Below are 22,724 nucleotides of genomic sequence, written 5' to 3' on the forward strand. Positions count from 1 at the left end.
CAGATGTAGGTGTGGTCTTATTTTGCATTTTCATGTACTTTAGAGTCACTTGCAGTATTGAACCAAGTTACATTTAGGAGCATTAAGTAAAAAAAAAATCAGAGAAAAATATCCCCAAATATGTCAAATTTATTCAAAAGTTAAAAAAGAGGATTACACCCCAAGGTATGCAGTGATGGCAAGCCACAGGTGCGTCCACAGAGGGCAGAGTGAGGGGAAGCTTTGATTGGCAAAAGGAGACGTTCCCATGAGTCACCTGGACAGAGCTAGTTGGTTCCGGAGTCCCAAAGCAGGGCTGGGGACAGTTGTCATTGGCAGAGATGGCGTTGCTGGGCAGGGTTCTTTCGAGGGCGGCTTGTTTGACTTGCTGAAGTGCTGAGGTGTCTCCCGGGTTTGTTCCCCGAGACAGTCTTTATTTCAGACAGACAAGCCGGAGCTCCTCCCTTTCCTGCTGTCCCCACTCTCATTAGTCCAGGTCTGACGAAAGGCAATTCCCTCCTGGTCCCTGCAGCTATAGCAGGAGGCAGACACCGAGCAGGCCATGGCCCTCTGTATTGGCAATGTCACCCGAGCAATTGCTTCCCTCTCAGAGCCTGGCTCCTGCTCAGGGACTTTCTGCAAGTAGACCCCACAGGGGACAGGAGCAGTGCCTGGCGCTTAATGCAAACTCATGAGCACAAGATAGTGCTTCACTCACAACGCCCAAGGCACTTCCTCTGTCCAGGGGCAGGGACGGCACGAACATGTCACCACATCTGCTGTTTCATTTCTGAGCAAATGTGAGCTGTCAGGTGGCAGTGTGAGGGTGGAGCTTTGGCTCCTGGGAGGCAGGAGACGATTCATCTCACCACCCCACACACCTCCACCATGCCAGGCAGCCAGAGCGTCACTCCTGCAGCTGTCCCTCAGCAAGACAGAAGTGACGCCATGGGGCACGTATTATTGCTTTGGCCCCTGATGTAAGATAGGAATCCATCTCTTCCTGTGGTGTCTCCCGGATTCCCTTCTAGAGGGATTGAGTTTTCTTTTGGTTTGGTCCTTTTCAACCCCAAACAGTGGAGTCTCATTTTGGTTTGGGGGCTGCTGGGATGGGAGGCAGGAAAAGGCAGGCAGGCTCTGCATCCTGAGAAAGATCAGAGACCCCCACTCACTGCGGCGCCTCCAGCTGAGGCTCCTCCAGGACGTGGGGGTAGGAAGTCAGCCATGCCCCAGAGGGCTTCTCCTTCTAGGGCTTGGAAGGAGCTGCCTGTGTGATGCTTGAGACACACTCCCCCGTTCTGGTGCAGAAGACATGGGGTCGGTCATGGTGGTGAGGGACCCAGGGAGGGCAGGGAGGCACCTGGGTCGCTTTCAGTCCTGACAACACCTGGTGAACAGAAGTCACTATCCTGACTCAATAGGTGAAGGAGCTAAGCAGGGAGGGATTCAAGTGACTTTTATTCTCCCAGGAATATTTCTCAGGCACTCACTGTGTGTTAGGCCCTGTCCCAGTGCCAGGGACATGGGGGTGACCAGGGACAGCTGCAGGAGTGACGCTCTGGCTGCCTGGCGTGGTGGAGGTGTGTGGGGTGGTGAGATGAATCGTCTCCTGCCTCCCAGGAGCCAAAGCTCCACCCTCACACTGCCACCTGACAGCTCACATTTGCTCAGAAATGAAACAGCAGATGTGGTGACATATTCGAGCCGTCCCTGCCCCTGGACAGAGGAACTGCCTTGGGCGTTGTGAGTGAAGCGCTATCTTGTTCTCATGAGTTTGCATTAAGCGCCAGGCACTGCTCCTGTCCCCTGTGGGGTCTACTTGCAGAAAGTCCCTGAGCAGGAGCCAGGCTCTGAGAGGGAAGCAATTGCTCGGGTGACATGTGGCCCCTGACCCCACAGAGCTGAGATTCTGTGGATTTAACCACACTTGATAGGTTGTGGGAGGCTAAGCAAGGTTTCCAATTTCCAGTCTCCTGCTCTGAACGCCACCCACGTGTGCACACCCGTGTACATACACATGAATGCACCAAACACATTCTGTCTCACCTCCAGTTCAGTGTGAATTGTACACATGGGTGTCATTCTGGGAAGATCATGAAAAGTCGTGCTGATGGGTTGACCCCTTAGAAGCCAAGTGTGGAGGACAGAGAAGGGGATATGTTCCTTAGCCTCTAGCAGAGCCCTTTGGGGTCCTGGGAGAGAAAGGAAGTCTCTCTCTGGCCTGAGCAGCACATCCCTGAGCACCTCCCCTAGGTCCTGAGGTCAGCACCTGCCACATGCCAGCCCCATCCTATAGGCAGAAGTCCAGCAAGGATCTCAGCCAAAACCACTCAGTGGCTGCAGTGCTCTGGTTGGTGCTCCCCTGGATGCCATCAGGAGAGCTTTGGAGGTCAGATCTTCTGGACTGGTTAACGCCAGCAGAGAGGGCATCCTTCCCGAGGGCCTGCCTTGGAAACGGTGGGGCCTGCTGTGCTACATCCTGTGCGCCTGCTGTATGCAGGTCACCACATCAGGTTTCACAGGCAGTGCCAAGGCAGGCAGACACAGCCCTTGCCCTTGAAGCTTCTACTGTCAGCTTCACGGCGGGGAAGTGGCTGTGTGACAAATCACAGGAAACACAGTTGGTGTTGACGCAGTCTAAGTTCCATAATGAACACATCTGATGGAAACAACAGTGCAATTCCAGCTCAGCCTTCTGGGCCAGACAGATGAGGTCCAAATTACCTGTGTGACCTTAGCATCTGTATCTCAGGTTCATGACATCTATTATGATCTATTAACACACTTAAATAATTTGTCCAGATGGCTGTACAGAGCCTATCCAATAAGTAGGTATTCAGTAAGTGCTTATCACATGTATGCTCTCAGGGAGTGCTGTTGTGCTGGCTTTGCTCGCCCAATCAGAGCACTCGTTACGTACAAATCCTAATACACCTGCCTGCCTCCACCTCCCTGGCCTGTAAGCTTCTGAAAGACAAGGGTCATGCATGAGTTTTTCTGTGTCCCCCATACTTAAGACAGTGTAGGCACCCAGCACAGGGAGAGGGGACACAGTGGCAAACAGACTGCAGATGGAGGGGAGGGTAGATGGAAAAAGGGCTGCATGGATGAACAGACATGTCAGTGGGCAAAGAAAGGGGTTGGAGTGGACAAAGCGAGGGATGAATGGCTGAGTGGGTGAGTGAATGAGTGGCTAGCTGGATAAGTGCGAATCAAAATAAGTGGGTGGTGGAAAGGAGATGGATGTATGGATGGATGGTTAAAGGAGGGGGTAGATGGGTGGGCACGGAGAAGGGTAGGAAATACATGTATGGAAACGAATGAACAGGTAGCTGAAGGGATGGAGGCAGACATGTGGATGTCAGATATAAATGAATTATAAGGTGGGGTGTGGGCAAGAGAAACAGCAAGCCCGTTCTGTATCCAGAGGGAAAATCCTACTTTCATTGAAATGCCCCAACAAAGATTCCCCAAGGAATTCAGGGAGCAGGAAGTCAACCTCTCACAGAGGGCTGCTCATGGCACACGTATTCCAGGACGCAGAAGGAACTGCCGCGGTGACGCAAAAGACACACTGAACTCTCTCTGATTGCCCCAAATTGATCTGTCTTTTCCTGACACCCTAAAACAGTGTGCTAAAAATTAACCTCAAAGTTAGCCTCTGTTCACTCCTCATTTTTCAGACCTGCAAGCTGAGTTGTCCCTTCCGTTCCAGCATTCACATGAGTTACTTCCTGTGAGCCTCACGACTTGGAGGGGCAGGCATCATTTGCCCACTTTACACATGAGGATATAGAGGCTCAGCGCTGTTAAGAAAGCAGGGCGCCAGTAATAACAAAGTGCCAGAGTTTTTCAACCCAAACTCCTAGTTCTCAAGAGAATCTGTCATATGTTTTGCAGACGAGTAAACTTTGGTTTCAAAAAGCTCTTGGTGTGGGTCTGGTTAAACCGTGCCCACCTGGCAGTGCTTGCAGAGGGAAATTGCTAAATCTGGCAGAACACCCTCTTGTCACTTGGGGGCACTTTAGCACCCCGAGACAGCTCTCGCAGCCAGAACGTGCCTGGCCAACCTGTCCTCCCTGGCTGCCCCTCAACTCCAGGGGCTGAGTTTTCTTGTCCCAAAGATCTCTGTTGTAGGAGCCACTTAACTCTTTTTGCACTTGCAGAAAGGAGGCAATCCACCTTGGGTCCTCTTGTTCCTGCCTACAGACTTGGCTCCAGGGGCCGTCTCTGGCTTGAACAGGAGCTGTGCTCTTGGAGTTCCAAGTAGCCCCTGGGGTTTGCTGGGGAGCTGTTAAGAGACAGGGCTGATGGATGGCCACATCCTCGAGGCTGTTGTCTGGGCAACAGGAGAGCCCGCTGTGACGGGCACGCATCCCCTAGCGGGCTCCCTGCCCCCTCTGTCTCTCCATTGCTGCGCTCCGTGAGCAGGCTCGGGGTTAATTTGCCTCTGGGAATGGAAAGAGCAGGGGTTTTTATGTTTACATTGAAAATCGTTGTCTCTCCTGGAAGAAGGAAAGACAGGTTGCCGTGGAAAGTGACAGGATGCCAGCATGTGCTGAACACACTGCTCAGTTTTCCATTTTGGCCTTATCTCGTCAAGGTCCTGTAGCCCAATACCAAATTTCCAAGCTCTCTGGCCTGGTATCAGTCTTATCCTTGGTGGTGCAGGAGGCAGGGTGCTCCAAAAGACTGCCAGGTCTGAGCCCGCCGCAGGCCACAGGTAAGAAGCCCCCCCTCGGCATGTCTTTACTGAGGCCTCGGCCTGCATGACAAGCTGGGGAAGGAAATGGGTTTCCGTTTCATTGTTCTGTGCATGGGGTCAGGGTTGCCGTGTGGTAGACACTGACGGGGCCTTTGCCGGCTAGATCAGATGCCAGGACTGTCAGCATGCCCTTGTGTGATGTGTTCACTCATTCTTGGTTAGAAATCATGACAGCCCCCCAGAAAGGTGAACGGAGAAGGCAGACACCTCATTGCTCAGCTCCAGATAATAGTGTGGGAAAGGAACTGTTACAAATGAACGTTTGCTTGTTCTGTTGCGCTGAGTTTGTTTCTGGCTGTATTTTGTCATTTCTTTACTGCCCCCACCCCCACCCCCCGGCTATTCCCAGTGGCAGAGCCCCCTCACCACCTTGGGTTTTGCCAGTAGCAGGGAGTGAGATGAGGCAGACAGGGAGGATGTTGGACTCACCTGGGTCGCCTCCACCCCTGCTGCCCTTGAACCTGTGGCCTTGGGTGAGGCATGCCATCTCCCTGAGCCTCAGACTCCCAATCTGAGAAATAGGGATGGCCCCTCCTGCAGACTCGGGCCGGAGTAGGCAGTGACGCTCACAGAGCACCTGGCCCGTGTCCACCATGCAGGGCCTCCATGGCTGAGGCCTTCTGCTGCTTCAAAGCTCAACTGGGAATGTCTTTAGAATCTGTGTTCCTCAAAAGGCCAAGCAGCTCTGTCTAAAAACATAACTCTACTTCTCTGTGTGGCTGTTTGGTTAGAACGGAAATTAGGCATCACTTCACACACCTGCTGCTGATTCTCTAGCTTTTCACACCAGGGGGACCCTCCTACGCCAGCCTTCTCCAGCGTGCCTGATCCTTAACCCTAGAAAGTCCTTGTACCGTTGACCTTTTCTTTTGATTGTTTTCTCATTTTTGAGCATAACTGTAAAGTGGGAAACTGAGACTCAGAAACCCAAAATAAAGAGTGTCTTGGCTTTACAAATGGATCTTTCCCTTCCAGCCACGAGGCGATTGGAGGGGGAGGATGGAAGTTTCGACCAGGATAACAGGAAGGTAATGCAGGAAGCTGACCTCGTCCAGAACAGCCTTGTTCAGAAAGAAGTCCGGTTTTGTGAGGCTCCTCCCGTTGAAACGTCAGGACCCTTCCCTTGCGTTGTGCTGTCCGGCCCCCCCCCCCCATTTCCTCCAGTTACACTTGGAGGCTGAAGTCCCAGTTATACAGCCGTGTGACTCGGTTATGGTTCTGTAACTGGGGAGATGCGTACAACCGACAGGCAGTGAGGCCACGCACATTATCGGGGCATTTGGTTTGATTGCTGTAGAACGAGTTGGTGGAGAGTAAATACTTCCAGTTGTGCAGGCTACATGGGGTCTGACACACCTGCTCAGCTCTGGGAAAGCAGCTGGGGAGATGCTGCATGAATTCACGTATCCGTGTCCCAGAAACACCGTAATGACAAAAGCAGGCAGAGGGCAGGATTTGGCCCGTGGGCTGAGTTCGCCCTCCCTACCTCCCTGCACTTGTGGTTCAGGAAGGCGGATTTGTGTGTGGTCAGAGCCTGGGCAGCCTCACCTGGTTCCTTCTCTGTCTGTGAAGCCGTGTGAGCCTCTGACCTCCCCCAGCCTCACTCACCCTGTCTGTCACATGGGACAACACATTTCCCCACGTGCTTTGTGTGTCTTAGAGCATCTGGATAGGTCACAGGAACTGGCGGGATTTTTACTGAAAGCTGGGTGTTTCACATTTTGAGTTTTCTCATGGTGACATCAGCTTTTAGGTTGGAAGTAAGGAAGCCATAGGAGGTTCTGGTGAGATGTTTCCACCATTGCAGTTGACCTTGAAATTCACGGGACATTTTTTTCTTCAGCAGAAGACCAGCTGGCTGATTCTCAAGGGGGACGCAGACACCAGGACCAACTCTCCAGAGCTGGACAGCCAGTCTTTATCCCACAGCAGCGGGACTGACAGAGAGCTCCCCCAAAGAGGGCCAGGGGACAGCTTTCATTCACGTGAGTGGTTCTTTTGAGCAGGAGCTGCAATGTGTACATAAAGCCTTGCAGTGAAAGGGCCCCCCAATTGAGTGGTCCCCCAAACCTAAGCCTTGCACGTTAAATGATAAAAAAGCAGGCTGAGAAACAGGGCAAACCAGATGGAAGTGACTTCCTGTGACTGCCGTCACACGGCGGGTGTGCTGCTGGTGGCCACACCTCTGTGTCTCCCCTGTGACTCTCCAGAGCTGGTGAGAAAGCAGAACCTGGGCCCCCAGGTGGCACTAGGAAACACATCTCCCCAGCCTTCTGGGTGGGAAGCTCAGAGCCTGTTTCCCTCCAGAGCAGATGTGGGCATGGTCCAGGCGGGCAAGTCCAGACTTGGAGTTGATGGCACAGCATTGTCCCTGTCTCCCATGATGTCCCGAACAAGGTACTGGACAGCCAGAGATGTGATGGACTTTACAGGGGGACGAAGGTGCTGTCGGCTTGACTGTAGGGGTGTCGTAAAGACTGAATCAGGAGTGATTTTCAAATGCAGAGAAAACTCCAGATCATGTTGTTTGCTTCAAGATGCTATAAATCATAGGTGAAAACCAGCAGCAGGTGATAGGCAAACTCACTCAGTATCTCTGGGAAGTAGACTCTGGGGTAAGGCTATGCTGGGCCAGGGGAAAGGTGGGTACTTAGCTTGGAAGAGGAGGGGATGTGGGTGGGAAGAAGCGGGGGAGGGAGAGATCCTGGCTTCGCAGTGTGATGCACCCAAGTTCAAATCTGAGCTCACCACTGACCAGCCATGTGACCACAGGCCAGTTCCGTCCGGCTGTCTTGCTAGGTCATTAAGAGACTCAAACTGTGCGTGTGTACCGCTTTGCCTGGCCCTTAGTGGGTGCTCAGTAAACAGAAGCTGTCACCACCATCCTCATGACTAGAAGCTGTAAACTGTGTTACGGGTGAAAGCTGAAGTGTTTCCATGGGAGAGGACAGAGTGAAAACCTAGAACCTTGGAAATTATAATGTGTTAAAGAATAACTTTAAGCAAAGAAAGGTGTATTGTTCTGTGTATGATCTTTGTAAGCCGGTGTCGGTGTGTGTACGCCCCTCATGTCTCCATCCCTCACCCCTCTGCCCCTGCCGGGGTGCAGCTTCATATCAGACTGTAGAGGTGGTGCACCAGGCTGAGGTCAGCCTGGCAAGGCCACTGCCCCTAAAAAAGTCCCCAGAGGGAGAGGGACATCTATAATGGTGGCATGCCCACCTGGAGGGGCCTGGAAGCCATACACCCATCCTCCAGTCCCTTTCCGTGCCCCCAGGCACTTGCTGCCCCTCACTGGAGCAGTGCTTGCCTATAGCCAGAGGCTCTGGGCCTGACTGTGGATCTCTCTGCTTTGCATCCACTTGTTCCCAAGGGCACTGTTATTGGAAGTGGGAAAGTTCCTCTAGAACCAGTTCAGTGGCCTCCCTGGCAGCCCACACCCCTTGCTAAGTGTCCTGGCATCAAGGCATGAGCCCTGGGAACTAAGAAAGGATGTTTGGGGGAATTTCAAGGTGGCATTTCTAGCTTTTAGTCCTTCCTTGCTGGGTGGCGGGAAGGCCTTGTCCACAAGTCTGGTGCTGTGCTGATAACCTCCCCCAGACTCATGGATGTTATGGCCTGCTGTGGCTCAGGACTGAGGAAGAAAGGGGCACAGTGTGGGAGAAGCCTGGGCCGGAGACCATGGCCCTCGGGCTTGGGCTTGGCTTCTGCCACTGACGTGCGTGTGACCACTCATCTGGAAGTGCCAGAAGGAGGGCACCTTGGGCTGCCCCAGTGGACATTAGCCTGGCAGGTGGCAGGAGAGGCCTGGAGGCCATGCCATGTGTCTCCACTGGCCGGTCACAGTGCTGCAAGGACTTGTTTGTCACCGCCACCTCTTGCTATGAGGACATAGGTGGGAATGCGGCTGCTTCTGTCCTGGGCTCGCCTGGTCTTCAGGGGCCCAGCGGCCCGCGCTGGGATCCGCGACTTCGCTGGGAAAGCCCTTGACAGTGCCGCGGGGCCCTTCTTCAAAGGTGCTTGTGCTTCTGTTCCTCCCTCGCCTTCTCCTGGTGTTCTGACTTTGGTTCCTCTGAGCAGGAACCCACAGTGTCTGTTATGATTGTGCCTTTATTTCTGTCCTGACAACATGACCTTGTCTTCCAACGTGTGTAGAAATGGCAGGGAGGACCCAGGATGCTGGTCGTGCCCGGCCCAGGCGAGCCTTGCTGTGTGCCGGCTTCACACAAACTAGGGCAGGAAGGGTAGCAATGTAGTCCACAGTGATCCACGCTCTGCTCTCGCAGCTCTTTTGAATCTCACCAAGCAGTCCCCAGTCTTGAGTCCAGCTCCACCTGCGCACAACCTTTACTGGGCGGAGCGTTCACGCACAGCAAGGCGCACTCGCCCACACCCCTGGCATGTCCATCTGTAGCACACCCAAGGAAAGTAGAATTGTGACACTTGACACAGTGGACACTCAATAAAAGTCTGTTGAATTGATGTACATTAAATTCAACGGGTATTTATTGAGCACCCACTCTGTGCCAGACGCTAAGCCGGGTGCCAAAGGGGACAGAGAAGTGGAGAGCAGTCCCTGAGCTGGAGAAGTGTGCAGGGAGCTGGGAGAAGCAGAGATGCCGATGGAGTGCACACCTGTGCATCCTGTCCCAATCTGCCCACCTGGGCCCCCCCCCACAGACTCATGGGGCCTGGTCACAGCCTCATCCCACCCATGACACCATCAGCATATCTCACCCAGGCCTGAATGATGCATTTAGTCATTCATTCATCCCTCCACCAAATACTGAGCACCTGTTATGTGCTGGGGATGGTGCCAGGCAGTAGAGAGCCAGTTGTGGACTTGGCCAGTCCCTATTAAGAAGCTGGATTAAACAGCAGTGACAAACCAGCGGGGCATCCCTATGCCATACCCAGTGGTTCTTAGCAAGCCCTGCCCCCACACCAGAGGGATTTAGGTTGAAATGTATATTTATTATAGATGACTTCTAGTTCCTTTTCTATTACACACGGGACATTATCTGGACTATATGTGGAGTAGCTTTTGTCATTGATAAACTTGACTTCTGCACAGGAAGGGGTGCTGCTGATTTTTTGTTACATGAAAAGGGCCTCGAGCCTTACAGGATGGGGCTCACCGACCCCAGCCCCTCCTGAACCCTGTGGACAGGCCTCCTGGTGCTTAGGGTCCCACGTTGTTAACCCTCGAGTCCTGTCCTCTCTTTTGAGGTTCCCCCACATCCCACCCCCAGGAGTCAGAGTTGTATCAGTGTAACACAACCCCCCTGGCCAGCTGGAAACAGTGACCAAAGGACTCAGTGGTTCCTAGACAGGCTCCCCCTTCCAAATCCCAGCACGTGAAGTAAACGTGGGGAGGTGGGAGGGTGGCAGCTGAGAGTGGTGGGACCAGCTTGGAGATGGAGTCAGAGAAGCTCTGAATTAGCACCAGAGGCAGCGTAAGGTGGTTCCAGTGTGGGCTGCTTTGCCTGCGAACCTGGCTGTGGCTTTAGCATTTCATGTCATCTTCTGTATGTCCCCTCCCTTGTGAGGGCCCCCTTTGGAGTCCCTTGTCTGATAGGACATGTTGGCCTCTCCCCCACACCCCCACCCCTGACCAGGGCCTGGCCTCGGTGCCCATCGGAAGGGAGGCTTAGCAGATGGCCCCTCTGCCATGTGGTTTCTTTTCCCACTTGCAGGAGGGAAGGAGGTCAGGGCCTGGCTCCCAAATGGCCTTTCTCTTTTCTCCTTTTACTTTTTCATTTTTCAAAGGTGGGGAAAAAAATCACTGGTCATATTTTCTTAGTCCATGGTTGAAAGAGAGAGACTCCCTGATTTGTCATGAGAGCATCTGATGGGACTGGCAAGCATCTGGTCAGGGGCCCCGTTTCTTCCTTGTACAACAGGTAAAGCAAGGGCCAAGAGAGGGGGTGAGCTGCCCACAGTCAGTCACCAAACACAGGTGGTGCCCCTCTCACAGTGCTCCCACTTTGTGACGTTTTTTACTTTACGATGGAACAATGGTGATATGCATTCAGAAGAAACCATCAACCATGCTTTGAGCACCCACACAGCCATTCTGCTGCTCACTTGCCAGAGTATTCAGTAAATTACACGAGATATTCCACACTTTATTATAAAATAGGCTCTGCTTGTATTGGACGGTTTTATCTAGCTATAGGCTAATGGGAGTGCTCTGAGCACATGGCAGGTAGGCTGGGCTGAACTGGGCTAAGCCTTGATGTTCTATAGCTTGGGTGTATTAAATGTGTTTTTAACTTATATTTTCAATTTACAAGGGGTTTATGTAACTCCATGGCAGGTCTAGGAGCATGTGTATTTCATGAGCTAGGGACAGCAATCACAATAGACAGAATTCCCTGTCCCATGGAGCTGACATTCTAGTGAGAGTAGAGAGACACAGGAAAGTTTGATGCTGGTGTTGTGCAGGGAGATGGTGTTTAGACACAGTGAATAGCCAGGGAGGGAGACATTATCTGGCAGAACTTGAAAGGGGTGTAGCCAAAGGGGTGAACAGTGCCAACATTTGAGAGGCAGGCGCTCCTCCCACCCCACCCCAGGGTGGAGTCATGGTGGCATGTTGGAGAAACAGTGAGAGGGCCCATGTGGCAGGTCATATAGCACCTTTTTGGCCCTTGGGAGGACTCTAGACTGGCCATTTAAGAGGCCTCTTGTTCACTGTTGCTGTTGTTCAACTCAGGGTTGAAGGTGGTTCCAGCTGCCTTCCTTCCTCAGACAAGGGCACTGAAGCTCCAGGAAAGGCCCAAACCTGCTCAGGCCACCCGGCTGCAAAGTCAGCCACCTGTCCATACACTGGGGACCTGATGTAGCACTACCCAGGGGGTGGCTCACTGGTCAGTTATTATAAAGCATCCCAGGGCAATGTGGTGAGCCCTGTGTCTCTTGTTGCATTTAATAGTCCTCCACCAACAGGAGGCCTCACCTTTAATGTCCAGAGGTCTTACTCTGACCTCCAATGAGCCAGCCTGGGGGACAACAGACCTAAGGAGAACACTCTCAGGGCCCCAACAGCAGTCCCAGCAGGGTGCCCAGGGCAAAGGCAGCCATGGATGGGCTTCTGAGAGGGATGACAGGGGAGCCTGTTTTGGCCGAGCTCAGGCATGGGGAAACAATTTATTTTCCTAGCATAAAATTCAGATGTCCAGCACATACTAGAAAAATTACTCATCACCAAGAACTATGAAGTTAAACTATATGAATGAGAAAAGACAGCCAACCGATACAACACAGGGAAGAATCAGAAGTCAGAATGATCTGACAAGGATTTTAAGTCATCCATAATAAACATGCTTCAACAAGCAATAAGAAAAACTTTAGAAGCAATGAAAAAAGAAAAAGTTCTCACCAAAGATATAGATGTTATTTTTTAGAAGGATCAAATGAACATTATGGAACTGAAAAATAAAACAACCAAAACAAAAAATTCTCTGGATGGATTCAATAGCAGAAAAGTCATATATGATAGCGGGGAGAATCAATGAACTGCAAGATAGAACAAGAGAAATTATCCAATATGAACAACAGAGAAAAAAATCAACAGAGCTTCAGGGACCTCTGGGCCAGTATTTGTTTTATGGGACTCCCAGAAGAAGAGCAGAAAGAGAATGGATTTCAAAAAGCATTCAAAGAAATAATGGCTGAAAATTATGTTTTTATTTCCTTGCTTATTTTCTATTTCTTTGCTGTTTTTTTGTTTTGTTTTGTTTTGTTTTGTTTTTGTTGTTGTTGTTGAGACAGAGTCCCATCCTATGCCCTGAGCAGAGTGCAATGGTGTTGTAGTTCATTGCAACCTCAGACTTGAGCATCCTGCTGCCTCAGCCTCCAGAAGCCACTGGGATTATAAGCGCTCGCTGCGCTGAGGCAAGAGAATCGCTTAAGCCTAAGAGTTTGAGATTGCTGTGAGCTGTGATGCCACAGCACTCTACCGAGAGTGACACAGTGTTTCAAAAAAAAAAAAGAAAAAGAAAGAAAAAAGGGGCTCTGAGCTTCAGAAGGGAAGGGGCATCAGAATAGGTAAAAATGGGGATAAAATATAACAGACTATCTTTCTCTTCTTGAGTTTCTTAAATCATATTTGATGGTCTGATAGAGGTGCTCAAAGTGTGTAGAAGAAACAGCTAAGACCTTTGTAGTTAAAATGCAGGGATGGCAAAGCGACCTTGATGAAAGTAAGACTTCCACACTGCATGTGAAGTAGCTAAATGTTGAGACCAGTAGACCGCAGCCCAGGTGCTGGGATTTTGCAAGCTGCTCAGGTGATTGCAGTGTGCACCCAGGGGAAGACCCACTGGCTTAAGAGTGGAGAATGGGTACAGCTGAGGACATTTGCTGTCTCTGAGGCCAGAAGGAAATTGTTTCCAGACCTTAGTGTATCTTGTGAAAACACAGATCACTGGACCCCAGCCCCAGAATTCTGACACAGAAGGCCTGGGATAGGGCCTAAGAGTTTACATTTTTGACAAGTTCTCTGGTGAGGCTGATCTCACTTTGGGAACCACTGCTCTAATATCTTGGGCTGAGAAGGAGCTCCTGTCTCACCTGGAGTGTCCCTGGGATCCCAGAGTAGGCCTGGTTCTGAGCATCAATTGGGAAGCAGGCATTTCCTAGAGCAGCAGTTCTCAACCTGTGGGTTGCGACCCCTTTATAACAATAAACATACATCCTGCATATCAGACATTTACATTATGATTCATAACAGTAGCGAAATTACAGTTATGAAGTAGCAACAAAAATACTTTTATGGTTGGGGGTCACCACAACATGAGGAACTGTATTAAAGGGTCATGGCATTAGGAAGGTTGAGAACCGCTTTTGAGGACTACGAGTCCAGGAGGCCTGGTCTGACACCCTGGGGTGTCCCTTCCAGGCTAGGTGACCCCAGACAAGGGCCCGCATGTCTGTGGGCCTCGATCCCCTTCTGTAAAGTGAGAGGAGTTGGCCAAGCCACATATCTGGAGGACCCTTGCTGACCCTCTGAAGCCCTGCGGGGCAGCCTGGTGGCTCCCAGGGGCAAGCACTGACATTAGGCCTTATGCATGGTTGGCCTGTGATGATGGGAGCTGGGCCCAGATGAAGCAGATATGGCCTCTATACTTTAAGTGTCCAAAGGCCAGATATTGAGGGACCTAGTATAGATCTCCTAAGCGTAGGGGTCCTGGCGCCTCCAGGGGCCTGTCTCTGCCATTTCCTTCTCTTCTGGAGTGAATGCACTCTTACCACTGCTGAGCCAGGCAGGTGTTCAGGGCAGAAGGTCAGAGCTTCCTCTCTGCTCTCGCCCGACATGGCACTGAAGAGGTTTATTGGGAGGTCTCCAACTCCCACCCCAACCCAGGGACTGAGAGATGGACAGGCTGGGGCAGTAAGGGCCAGACCACTTGACAGAGGAGAAGCTGTAAGTTAGGGCTGTAACATGAAATCCCCCAACTGCACATCCCTCAAAATTTTCTTAGAAATAAGATTGTTTCCAGGCCCCATTTCGTTGCTGGTGGCCTCCTGTTCCCTCCAGCCCTACCTCTCCCATGGGGTGCCAAGACGGGCCCCTTTCTCACTCTGCCCTCAGCTCTCTCTGAACTGCAAAATGAGGAGCTTGGCTAAGGTCCCACATAGTGTCCAGGCCCAAGCCTGTCCATGCACACAGGGGCCAGTGGGGCTGTGGTTCGGGCCCCATAGAGCCCCTAATGTCATGGGCAGGCTTGAGGCATTCCCCCTCCCTGGATTCTTATTTGGTGCCCAGAGACAGGAGGTCACAAAGGAGGCAGGTCTTGGTCCTGGGGGGGTCTCTTTCAAGTCACCTGACCTTGGCAGCAGCCCACGCTGGGCTACACCCCGCCTTGCTGCCTCCCGTATGCGCGCGTGACAAAGCTGTGCTGTGTCTGTTTCAGGACCCCCCTATTCCAAATCTGACTCTCTCCCAGGACACGGAAAGAATGGCTTGGACCACTGGGTAGGTACCTGCCCCCTCCCAGCCTGCGGCGTACTAATGATGGCTGTGAGTCTGAGCACACTTCCCACAGCTTCCTGACTACACAGAAGCAGGAGAGGCCTGGGACCCTGCCCCTCCTCCTCTGCCTGACACTGCTGAGGGCTGCCACTGTCACCACAGCTTTTTCCATACCAGGATTAAACCAGACCTGGCACCACCCTTCCTCCCCAGAGGAAGGAAGGGGACTACCCAGAGGGACCATCTCCAGCTCTAAGAAGCCCCTCCTAACCCCTCCTGTGCTGCAGAGCCTGACAGGGACCTTGAAAGGTCCTCATATTTCACCAGGCAGTGTAAGCCAGATATCCACTCCCTCACCTGGATTGCCATAAGCTCTCCAGCACTGTTACTGTGACCATCACCACGCATCCTGAGCACCCGGGGTTATCATCTGAGACTGCACAGAGCCCAGATCAGCTCCCAGTTACACTTTCTTTGGCCACTCCTAGCTGAAGACTATTTTTATCCCCTGTCCTGAGTCTTCCAAATTTTGAGACATCTAAGTATGAGCCCAGATTGTTTGGTGCCTGACTGTCCCTGCAGAGAGGTCAGGGGCATTTCAGGCAAAGAAGTGGGTACTTTGTTTGCTTGGGCTCATGGAATGCCCTGAGATGGTCAGCCCCTATGAAGACTAACTCATTTTCATCCCTCCTCCCACAGCATCACTAGGTCTCTAGTGAGGATCCCCAGGGTAGGGAAGGCCTGATGGTACCAACCCCCACCCCTTGACATATACATGCGCACACATACACACGCACACACACACAGCCTAGGAGTCCCTTTAGCCTCTGCCCAGTCTGAGAAAATTGGTCTGTACATGAAGGCAATTCACTTCTCCAAAGAATTCCTCATTTGTTGCACCAGAGCAGTCCTGGCAATGAGTGTGTAACCCAGTGGCAGCCTCCCGAGGGGCATCCTGTCCTCCAGGTCAAGGCCACAGGACTCTGTCTCCAGGGGCCATGGGGCTTCCTCTCAGGCCAGCCTTTGTTCTCTGTCTTCTTCAGGCCCCTTCTGACCTGCTGCTGTGCTCTGGTCCTAGGGCCAGCCTCCTGGGAGCTCCCCCAGCCTGGGCACCTCTGCATGGTTTGATTCTAGTGAACCCCTACCCCCCACTAACCACTCCTCCCGTTCCGCAATGGGCCAGTCGGGGAACACACATGTGGCATGCTGCTTTGAATTTTCTTCAAAGGATTTCTCTACCCTTCATCCTCCACAGGGAAAGCAGGGGGGTTAAGAAAGCTGGGCCAGTGTCCACGGGACCCCTGATGTCCCTAAGTTCAGGGTCAGGGGTCCTGTGCAGTGGGAATGTTCTCTTCTACTTGGAACAGCTGTTCTCTCACTCAGGGACCAGTGAGCGTAGCATTCACGGTCTGGACCAAGGCAAGGTGTTCTACCCGCCCAGCCAGGTCCTGGGGCTTTTCCAATATGCAGAGGAAGAGCGAAAGAAGGGCCTTCTCTTCCCGGTTAGTCCCGTGTCATTGAAGCCTGGGCTGTACATCCTCTAGGAATTTTCTTTTGTCATTAATGCACCAAAAACGATGCTGATTAAGGCACCCCGCATCTGCAGAGAAGGTCACGGTTCCCAGACACTCCACTGCCCGGGAGTTTGAGAACTGCTGACCCAGATCATCCTGGCAGGGACAGTCTTCATTTCATTCCCTGAGAACTATTGAGAGCAGACTCTTAAGCCTCGCAGAATTAAGAACTAAACCCTCTGTGACTGTGTTTATCCTGCAGCCTAAAGGGTGGAAGGAGAGTGTCAGGGGGCTCGTGCACCCTTGGAGAGCCTTGGAGACAGAGCCCCTAGAGACAGAGCCTATCATCACATGAAGATTTTTGGCTTTCACATTGCTCGGTGTGGGAGACAGGCGAATACAATTGATGACTTTGCTTTGGGATTGTTTTTTCCTAGCTAACATTCTAAGTTTTTTCTGTACTTTGATGCTTGTTTTTCATCAGGATCTTTCAGGTGCCCAGTCTTCTCCAGGGCAGCCATGCCCAGCACCCAGACACTGCCCTCACCCTGCAGGGCCCCTGGCAGTGCTTGTCCCTGCATTGTTGACAGTGGCCTCAGGTGCTCCGAAGTCATATGTTAGATTGTTTCTTGGTATGTTTTTACTTTCTGAAGGATTCTGGGTGGCTTAAAGTAAAAGGACGCGTGTAGTGAGAACAAAATGCCATTAACACCAATCAGGAAGGAAGAGAGGAGGAAATTATAGGAGAAAATTACATCAGAAACAAAAGACTATTACATGAGAAAAGCTATCAAAGTTTAACTCCAAGCTTCCTGGAGGCAGCCACGACCAGCCATGCAGTTCCAACTCTCTCATGGGAGAAGGGAAATCTGGGGAGGCAAAGACTTTCCTGAGTCTTGCTCCAAGAGGATTTTATTATAAGGGTCCCTTGACCCTGCACCATATGTTCCACAGGTCATTAAAATATCTTGATACCAAGCCGGCCACAGTTCCTGACACTTGGCAGGTGCTCACAACCTACCCCTGAAGAGAACAAGATAACAGCCACCTGCTGCAGGTATCCTGTGGATGAGGTGTAATGAAGCTGGCATGTGCCACCTGTTTGCTAATAAGGGCTGGCTCACTGGCCAGCAGCAGATCCTTGTGGTAGCTCCCTGGAAGGAGTCCTGTTTTGAAAAAGCCTGATGCTAACTGCAAAGGGACTGATTATATTTTTTAACTCAAAAAATTATTTTTAAAATGATTAGAAGTAAAAGAATGAGAAAGAGATACTAAAAGCAGCCAGGCTCAGCAGCACACACCTGTAGTCCCAGCAACTTGGGAAGGCGAGGTAGGAAGATCATTTGGCCTTTGGAGTTCAAGACCGGCCTGGGCAGCAGGCTGTCTCCTAAAAAAAAAACAAAAACAAAAAAAGAGATACTAAAATCACAAATATAAGGCAAGCAAAAGTGGTAATATTAATATCAGATAAGGTAAAAGCTAAAGTTAAAGGGCGTATAAATAGAATTAATAGTATAAAGACGGGACTAATTCACCCTAAAGACTACGTTAATAAAGTAGTCTTAGCATTCATAAACAGAAATGCAGTAAGCAACATGGCAATGTCAGACCCCGTAATAAAGTGCAAGTGTGGCAGATGATTTTTTTTTTTTTTTTTTTTTGTAGAGACAGAGTCTCACTGTACCACCCTGGGGTAGAGTGCCATGGCGTCACACGGCTCGCAGCAACCTCTAACTCTTGGGCTTATGCAATTCTCTTGCCTCAGCCTCCCAAGCAGCTGGGACTACAGGCGCTCGCCACAACGCCCCGCTATTTTTTGTTGCAGTTTGGTCGGGGCTGGGTTTGAACCCACCACCCTCGGCATATGGGGCCGGCACCCTGCTCACTGAGCCACAGGCGCCACCCGTGTGGCAGATGATTTAAATATGACTCTTGAATAAGACATATGGCAAAAAAATAACCAAAAGGTACATAGTCATTGAATATGGCAAACAGCAAACTTTAATAGGTATATGAAAAGAACTGTGTCTTTTGAATCAGTTTTTCATATGTTCGTAAAACATTTCTGAAAGTGTTTGTTATGTGTGACTACAAAGAACATTTTAACAAATTATAGAAGTTTGATATTTCCAAATTGTAGTCCTGGAAAGACTCCACATGTCAGCATCAGATAGCTCTGAGTTCAAATCCAGCCCTGTCTTTGGGCAAATTACTTACATTTTCAGAGTCTTTGTTTCCTAGTCTTTAAGAAAAAAATGATCCTTACCTCCTGCGGTTGCTTTGAGGAAAAATAGCATTATGACTGTGAAATTTTTTTATAGGCTCTGTAGCCAGGTTCCCATATGAGTGATCTAAAAATCAAGTCCCCACCCCCTTTCACATTCCTATCAGCAGCTGAGAATAAGATGGCACATTCCAGTGTGGAGTTTAGCAAGGAAATAATGGTGGCCAGTGGCGAATGGCCACAATTTGAATTCCAATTAGCAATCTCAGTATAACTTTTGGAAAATAAAACACATGGGTTCCAATTTTTACAGTCCCATGTATTTGGGGGGCAAATTACTTAACTTCTCTGAGCCTGATCTATAAAATGGTGACAATAGCCCACCTCCTAGGATTGCCAAGAAGATTAGGGAATGTATTATAGAGCAGCAGCACGTCCTGAGTGCCAGACAAATGGACAGGTGAATAATTTGTTGTTTTAAAAATCTCTGGTGCCTCCCCTGAGACCTATAGGGGTCAGCCAGAAATAGGCCTGGTGGCGCTGCCTTTGAGGTATCCCCCTGACCTCTTGGCCCACCTGCCAGCCCACACACTGAGGCAATCTGACCCCATTTCCACTTCGCAGCTTTTCCCTGATCTGGTCTTATCTGTTTCCCTCCTCCACCTGGAAGATGTCTCCTTTCCCTCCTGGAGTCTCCTTCTTTTCTAAGAGCAAGGAACGCCAGAAGAAGCTGGTTTTGCTGCTGGGAAGTGAGTTTCCAACCATCCAAAGTGGCCCAGGAGTTTTGGCAGCTTGCGATGCAGGCCTGCAGCACCAGGGGGCAGTATTTCTCTTCCCATCAGAGAGGCCAGGCAGACCGGGCTGCCACACTCACGGACAGGTGCACCTGGCGGTGCTTGTCTGAGACTGAGAAAATGTCTCAACATTTTGCTTGGAAACTCCCAAAAGTTATCTTGTGAAGTGGCAGAGACAAGAGCCCAAAGAGAGGACTCCATCTCAGGGTCTGGGGCCAGGATCTGGATGAGGCCAGTGAGGTGCTAACCAAAAGACCATCATCAAGACACTTCAAGGCAATTTTGTTAGAAATCTGAATTAATGCCAAAAACTTCCATGATGAACAAAATATCAAAAATTTAGCCTGGGAACGGTGCCTCACACCTGTAATCCTAGCATCCTGGGAGACTGAGGTGGGAGGATTGCTTGAGGTCAGGAGTTTGAGACCAGCCTGGCAAGTGTGAGACTCTGTCTCTAGTAAACAATAGGAAAGCTAGCAGTGTTGTGAATGCTGGCAACCCCAGCTACTCGGGAGTCTGGGGCAGGAGGATTGCTTGAGCCCAGGAGTTTGAGGTTACTGTGAGCTATGATGACACCACTGCACTCCAGCCTGGGTGAGAGAGCAAGACTATTTAAAAAAAAAAAAAAAATTAAAGTTCCAGCCCTTGGCTCATAAACTTACCCCACTCATGAGCCTGGTCCCAGCTGGTGAGGTCAGCGTCAAGACAAAAGGAAGGTCTGGCTTTTGTCTGAGTCTCAGTGTCCCCATTTCAGATGGACAGGTTTGACTCCGTGCTCTCTGAGGTCTTCTGCCCCTGTGCTCTCTGTAATAGGTGCTTCACTCCCCGCCTAATGCATTGCTGGTGCCGAAGCACCTTCCCCTGTAACAGACCCATCAGCGAGACACGCAATCTCCCCTTTGGCTGCAGAACTCTCTCCATTGCAATTTAATCCCTGTACCCAATTTCAGAAGCGCTGGCCAGGAGCCCTGACCCCATTTCAGACTCTGTAGTAGGTGCTGGGGATCCCGGTCCTGGGAATGAATAATGTATTTTCTTCAAGGGGGTCTGTCCACTGTGACCAGCCACTGGACCACCACAGTGTGGCTCATGATGCAAACACCAGGTGCCGGTATGGGGCAGGGGCGGAACAGGAGAGGGATTGACTAACTGCTGCAGCAGCTGGATGCATGTCTTACAGCAGGGGGGCAGGGGAGGGGGCAGACCCTGCAAAGATGTTTGCAGGATGCGTGGGTGATGTTTCCAGGTGGGCAGCAGGGAAAGGGAGCTCCAGGCATTAATGGTCACGATGCCCTGATATGATAGTGTGTGGGCAAATTCCATGGCATCTGAGACAGGGCTGGGGCGCCCTCAGTGCTTTGTCTCCAGGAATGTCACCTCTGCCGTGTCATTGTCAGAGGCATGGCCATTCTGTAGGGGTGCTTACAATACCCCAGGCTTTGTGCCAGGGCTTTACAGACACTGGGCTCCTTTAATCCTCAAAACAGCCACACACAGAGCTGCTGTCAGAGCCACGCTTTCATGGGGTGGATGGACGTTGTCTCAGACACCCAGCTACGTGTGTCTCTAAGGCCTCAGTGCATTTCTGGGAATAGAGTAGCCTTCCGATGAAACAGGGCCTGGTTCAGGAGACAGTGGCCCAGGCTTCTCCTGTGGCATCTTGCAGGAGACAGAGGGTCCAGGGTGGAGTCGGGGCTCCCTGAGCACCGGGGCACAGTGGGTTCTAGGAGCTAAACTCAGGAGCCCACCAGGAGGGGGACAGGAGCCCTCCAATCATCAGCTGGCATCCACAAAGCACTGTGCCTGGTGCTGCATGCGCTGCCACTGTCAATAATGTCAGCTGCAGAGCAAGGGACCCAGGTACCTGGGAGTGGCTGCCAAAGGAGTCAGAGTTAGTAAGATAGGCAGGGTCAGCGAAGGCCTCCCCGTGGAGGCGTTTGATGAGCAAATCCCCCGAGCATGAACGCCAGAAGTCCCATAGGTGCAGGCATCCTGGATACTTCCCTTCCAAGCCCTGCTGCCACCGTCCCTCTGTTGCCTGTGCCCCGTTGCTGTGCTACGGTGGACACCCTCCTTTCCAGGCTGAGTGAGGACCAAGGCCATGAGGAGGGGTCGTCTCCTGGCCCCTGTCCGCCCACCCTCCTCCACCTGCCTCTTGCCGCCCAATCTCTCTTTCTCTTCCAGAATGCCAACCTGGCCCCATGTGGAACAGACCCAGATGCCAGCTGGGGCATGCGAGGTACACAGAGCGGGGACCCCCATGGGTCTCTGGCCTGGGCAGGGGTTGCTAACAAATGTCCCCAAGTCTCATTCTGATTACTGCCACCACACCCTGCCAGGGCCTGCTGGCAGAAGGCACCAGCATGGCAAGAAGGGGCAGGCCAGGGGACAGTGGGCTCGTTCCCACCTCTGCCAGATAAGAAGCAACTTACCTCCACTCTAGCACTGCCGAGATACTTCCCCTCCTGACTCGGGTGACAGTCTGCGTCACTTGGGGGAACCAAGTCACAAACAAAAGGCTTCCCAGTGTGAGTGGTAGGGAGCTGGCTCAGACCCTGCCTCTATTCTTGTTGGCCATGCAGTAGCTTACACACAGTGGAGGGCTGCTGGGAGGTTGGTGTTACCAGAGCAGCCTCCTGGTCACGTGCTAATGTCCAGCAGAAGGCGGAGCTCACCTCCTTGTCACTCTGGCCAGGAATGGGGGAGCCTGGCCCTTGTGAACTAGTTCACACATAGATGATGGACCACCTAGGCACTGCAGCCTGCTTCTTCTAAGTGGCTTTCCAAGTCTCCAGGCCTCAGAGCTGGCACATCTCAGTTCTCCTGTGGCATGTGGAGAAACTTGGGCACTGGCCCCAACTCAGGGTCTCCCTTCTGAGAAGGCTGGGGGCCCAGGTTTGGGAGACCCTGCCTTCCATGGGTTCCATGTGTGTGGAGGCCCTGCTATTTGCACTATTTTATTTATTTAATAAGATGCTTTTAGTCTGGAAGGAAAACATTTTAAAAGCTAGGGTGAAGGGCGGCACCTGTGGCTCAGTGGGTAGGGCGCTGGCCCCATATACCGAGGGTGGCGGGTTCAAACCCAGCCCTGGCCAAACTGCAACAACAACAACCAAAAAAAAAAAAAAAAAAATTGCTGGGCATTGTGGTCGGCGCCTGTAGTCCCAGCTACTCAGGAGGCTGAGGCAAGAGAATTGCCGAAACCCAAGAGCTGGAGGTTGCTGTGAGCTGTGTGACACCATGGCATTCTACCGAGGGCGATAAAGTGAGACTCTGTCTCTAAAAAAAAAAGCTAGGGTAAAAAGCTCACCCTATAAAAGAAGGAGTATAAAAAGAGGAAGTAAAGAGTAAGAAAATGAGATGGTGAGAAACCAGAGGGTCAGACCATGATGGGATGTTAGTCTCCACAACACCCCCCCCATGTTTCCCAGGAGTGCGCACTGTGTAGGTGGGAAACTGAGGCCAGCAT

At 51.4% G+C, this 22,724-nt stretch overlaps 1 protein-coding gene across 9 annotated transcripts in view; it reads left to right on the plus strand.

Annotated features, from left to right (window-relative positions):
- ABLIM2 (actin binding LIM protein family member 2) overlaps positions 1–22,724 on the plus strand; it is a 185,129-nt gene that overhangs the window by 146,570 nt on the left and 15,835 nt on the right. For 2 of the 9 annotated variants that reach the window (XR_008375159.1, XR_008375160.1), the window contains 5 exons: positions 4,583–4,702; positions 5,720–5,772; positions 6,588–6,729; positions 14,665–14,726; positions 21,440–21,494. Coding sequence is in view for 4 of the 9 variants with exons in the window: in XM_053566082.1 (XP_053422057.1) it covers positions 4,583–4,702; positions 5,720–5,772; positions 6,588–6,729; positions 14,665–14,726; positions 21,440–21,571 (509 nt within the window). In the remaining 5 variants the exon portion in view is untranslated. Of the gene's footprint in view, positions 1–4,582; positions 4,703–5,719; positions 5,773–6,587; positions 6,730–14,664; positions 14,727–21,439; positions 22,254–22,724 lie in introns of those variants that run through there. The other 7 variants (XR_008375161.1, XR_008375162.1, XR_008375163.1 and 4 more) reach the window with 5 other exon arrangements.

This window comes from Nycticebus coucang, chromosome 17 (genome assembly GCF_027406575.1).
Source record: "Nycticebus coucang isolate mNycCou1 chromosome 17, mNycCou1.pri, whole genome shotgun sequence".
NCBI classification, from domain to species: domain Eukaryota; kingdom Metazoa; phylum Chordata; class Mammalia; order Primates; family Lorisidae; genus Nycticebus; species Nycticebus coucang.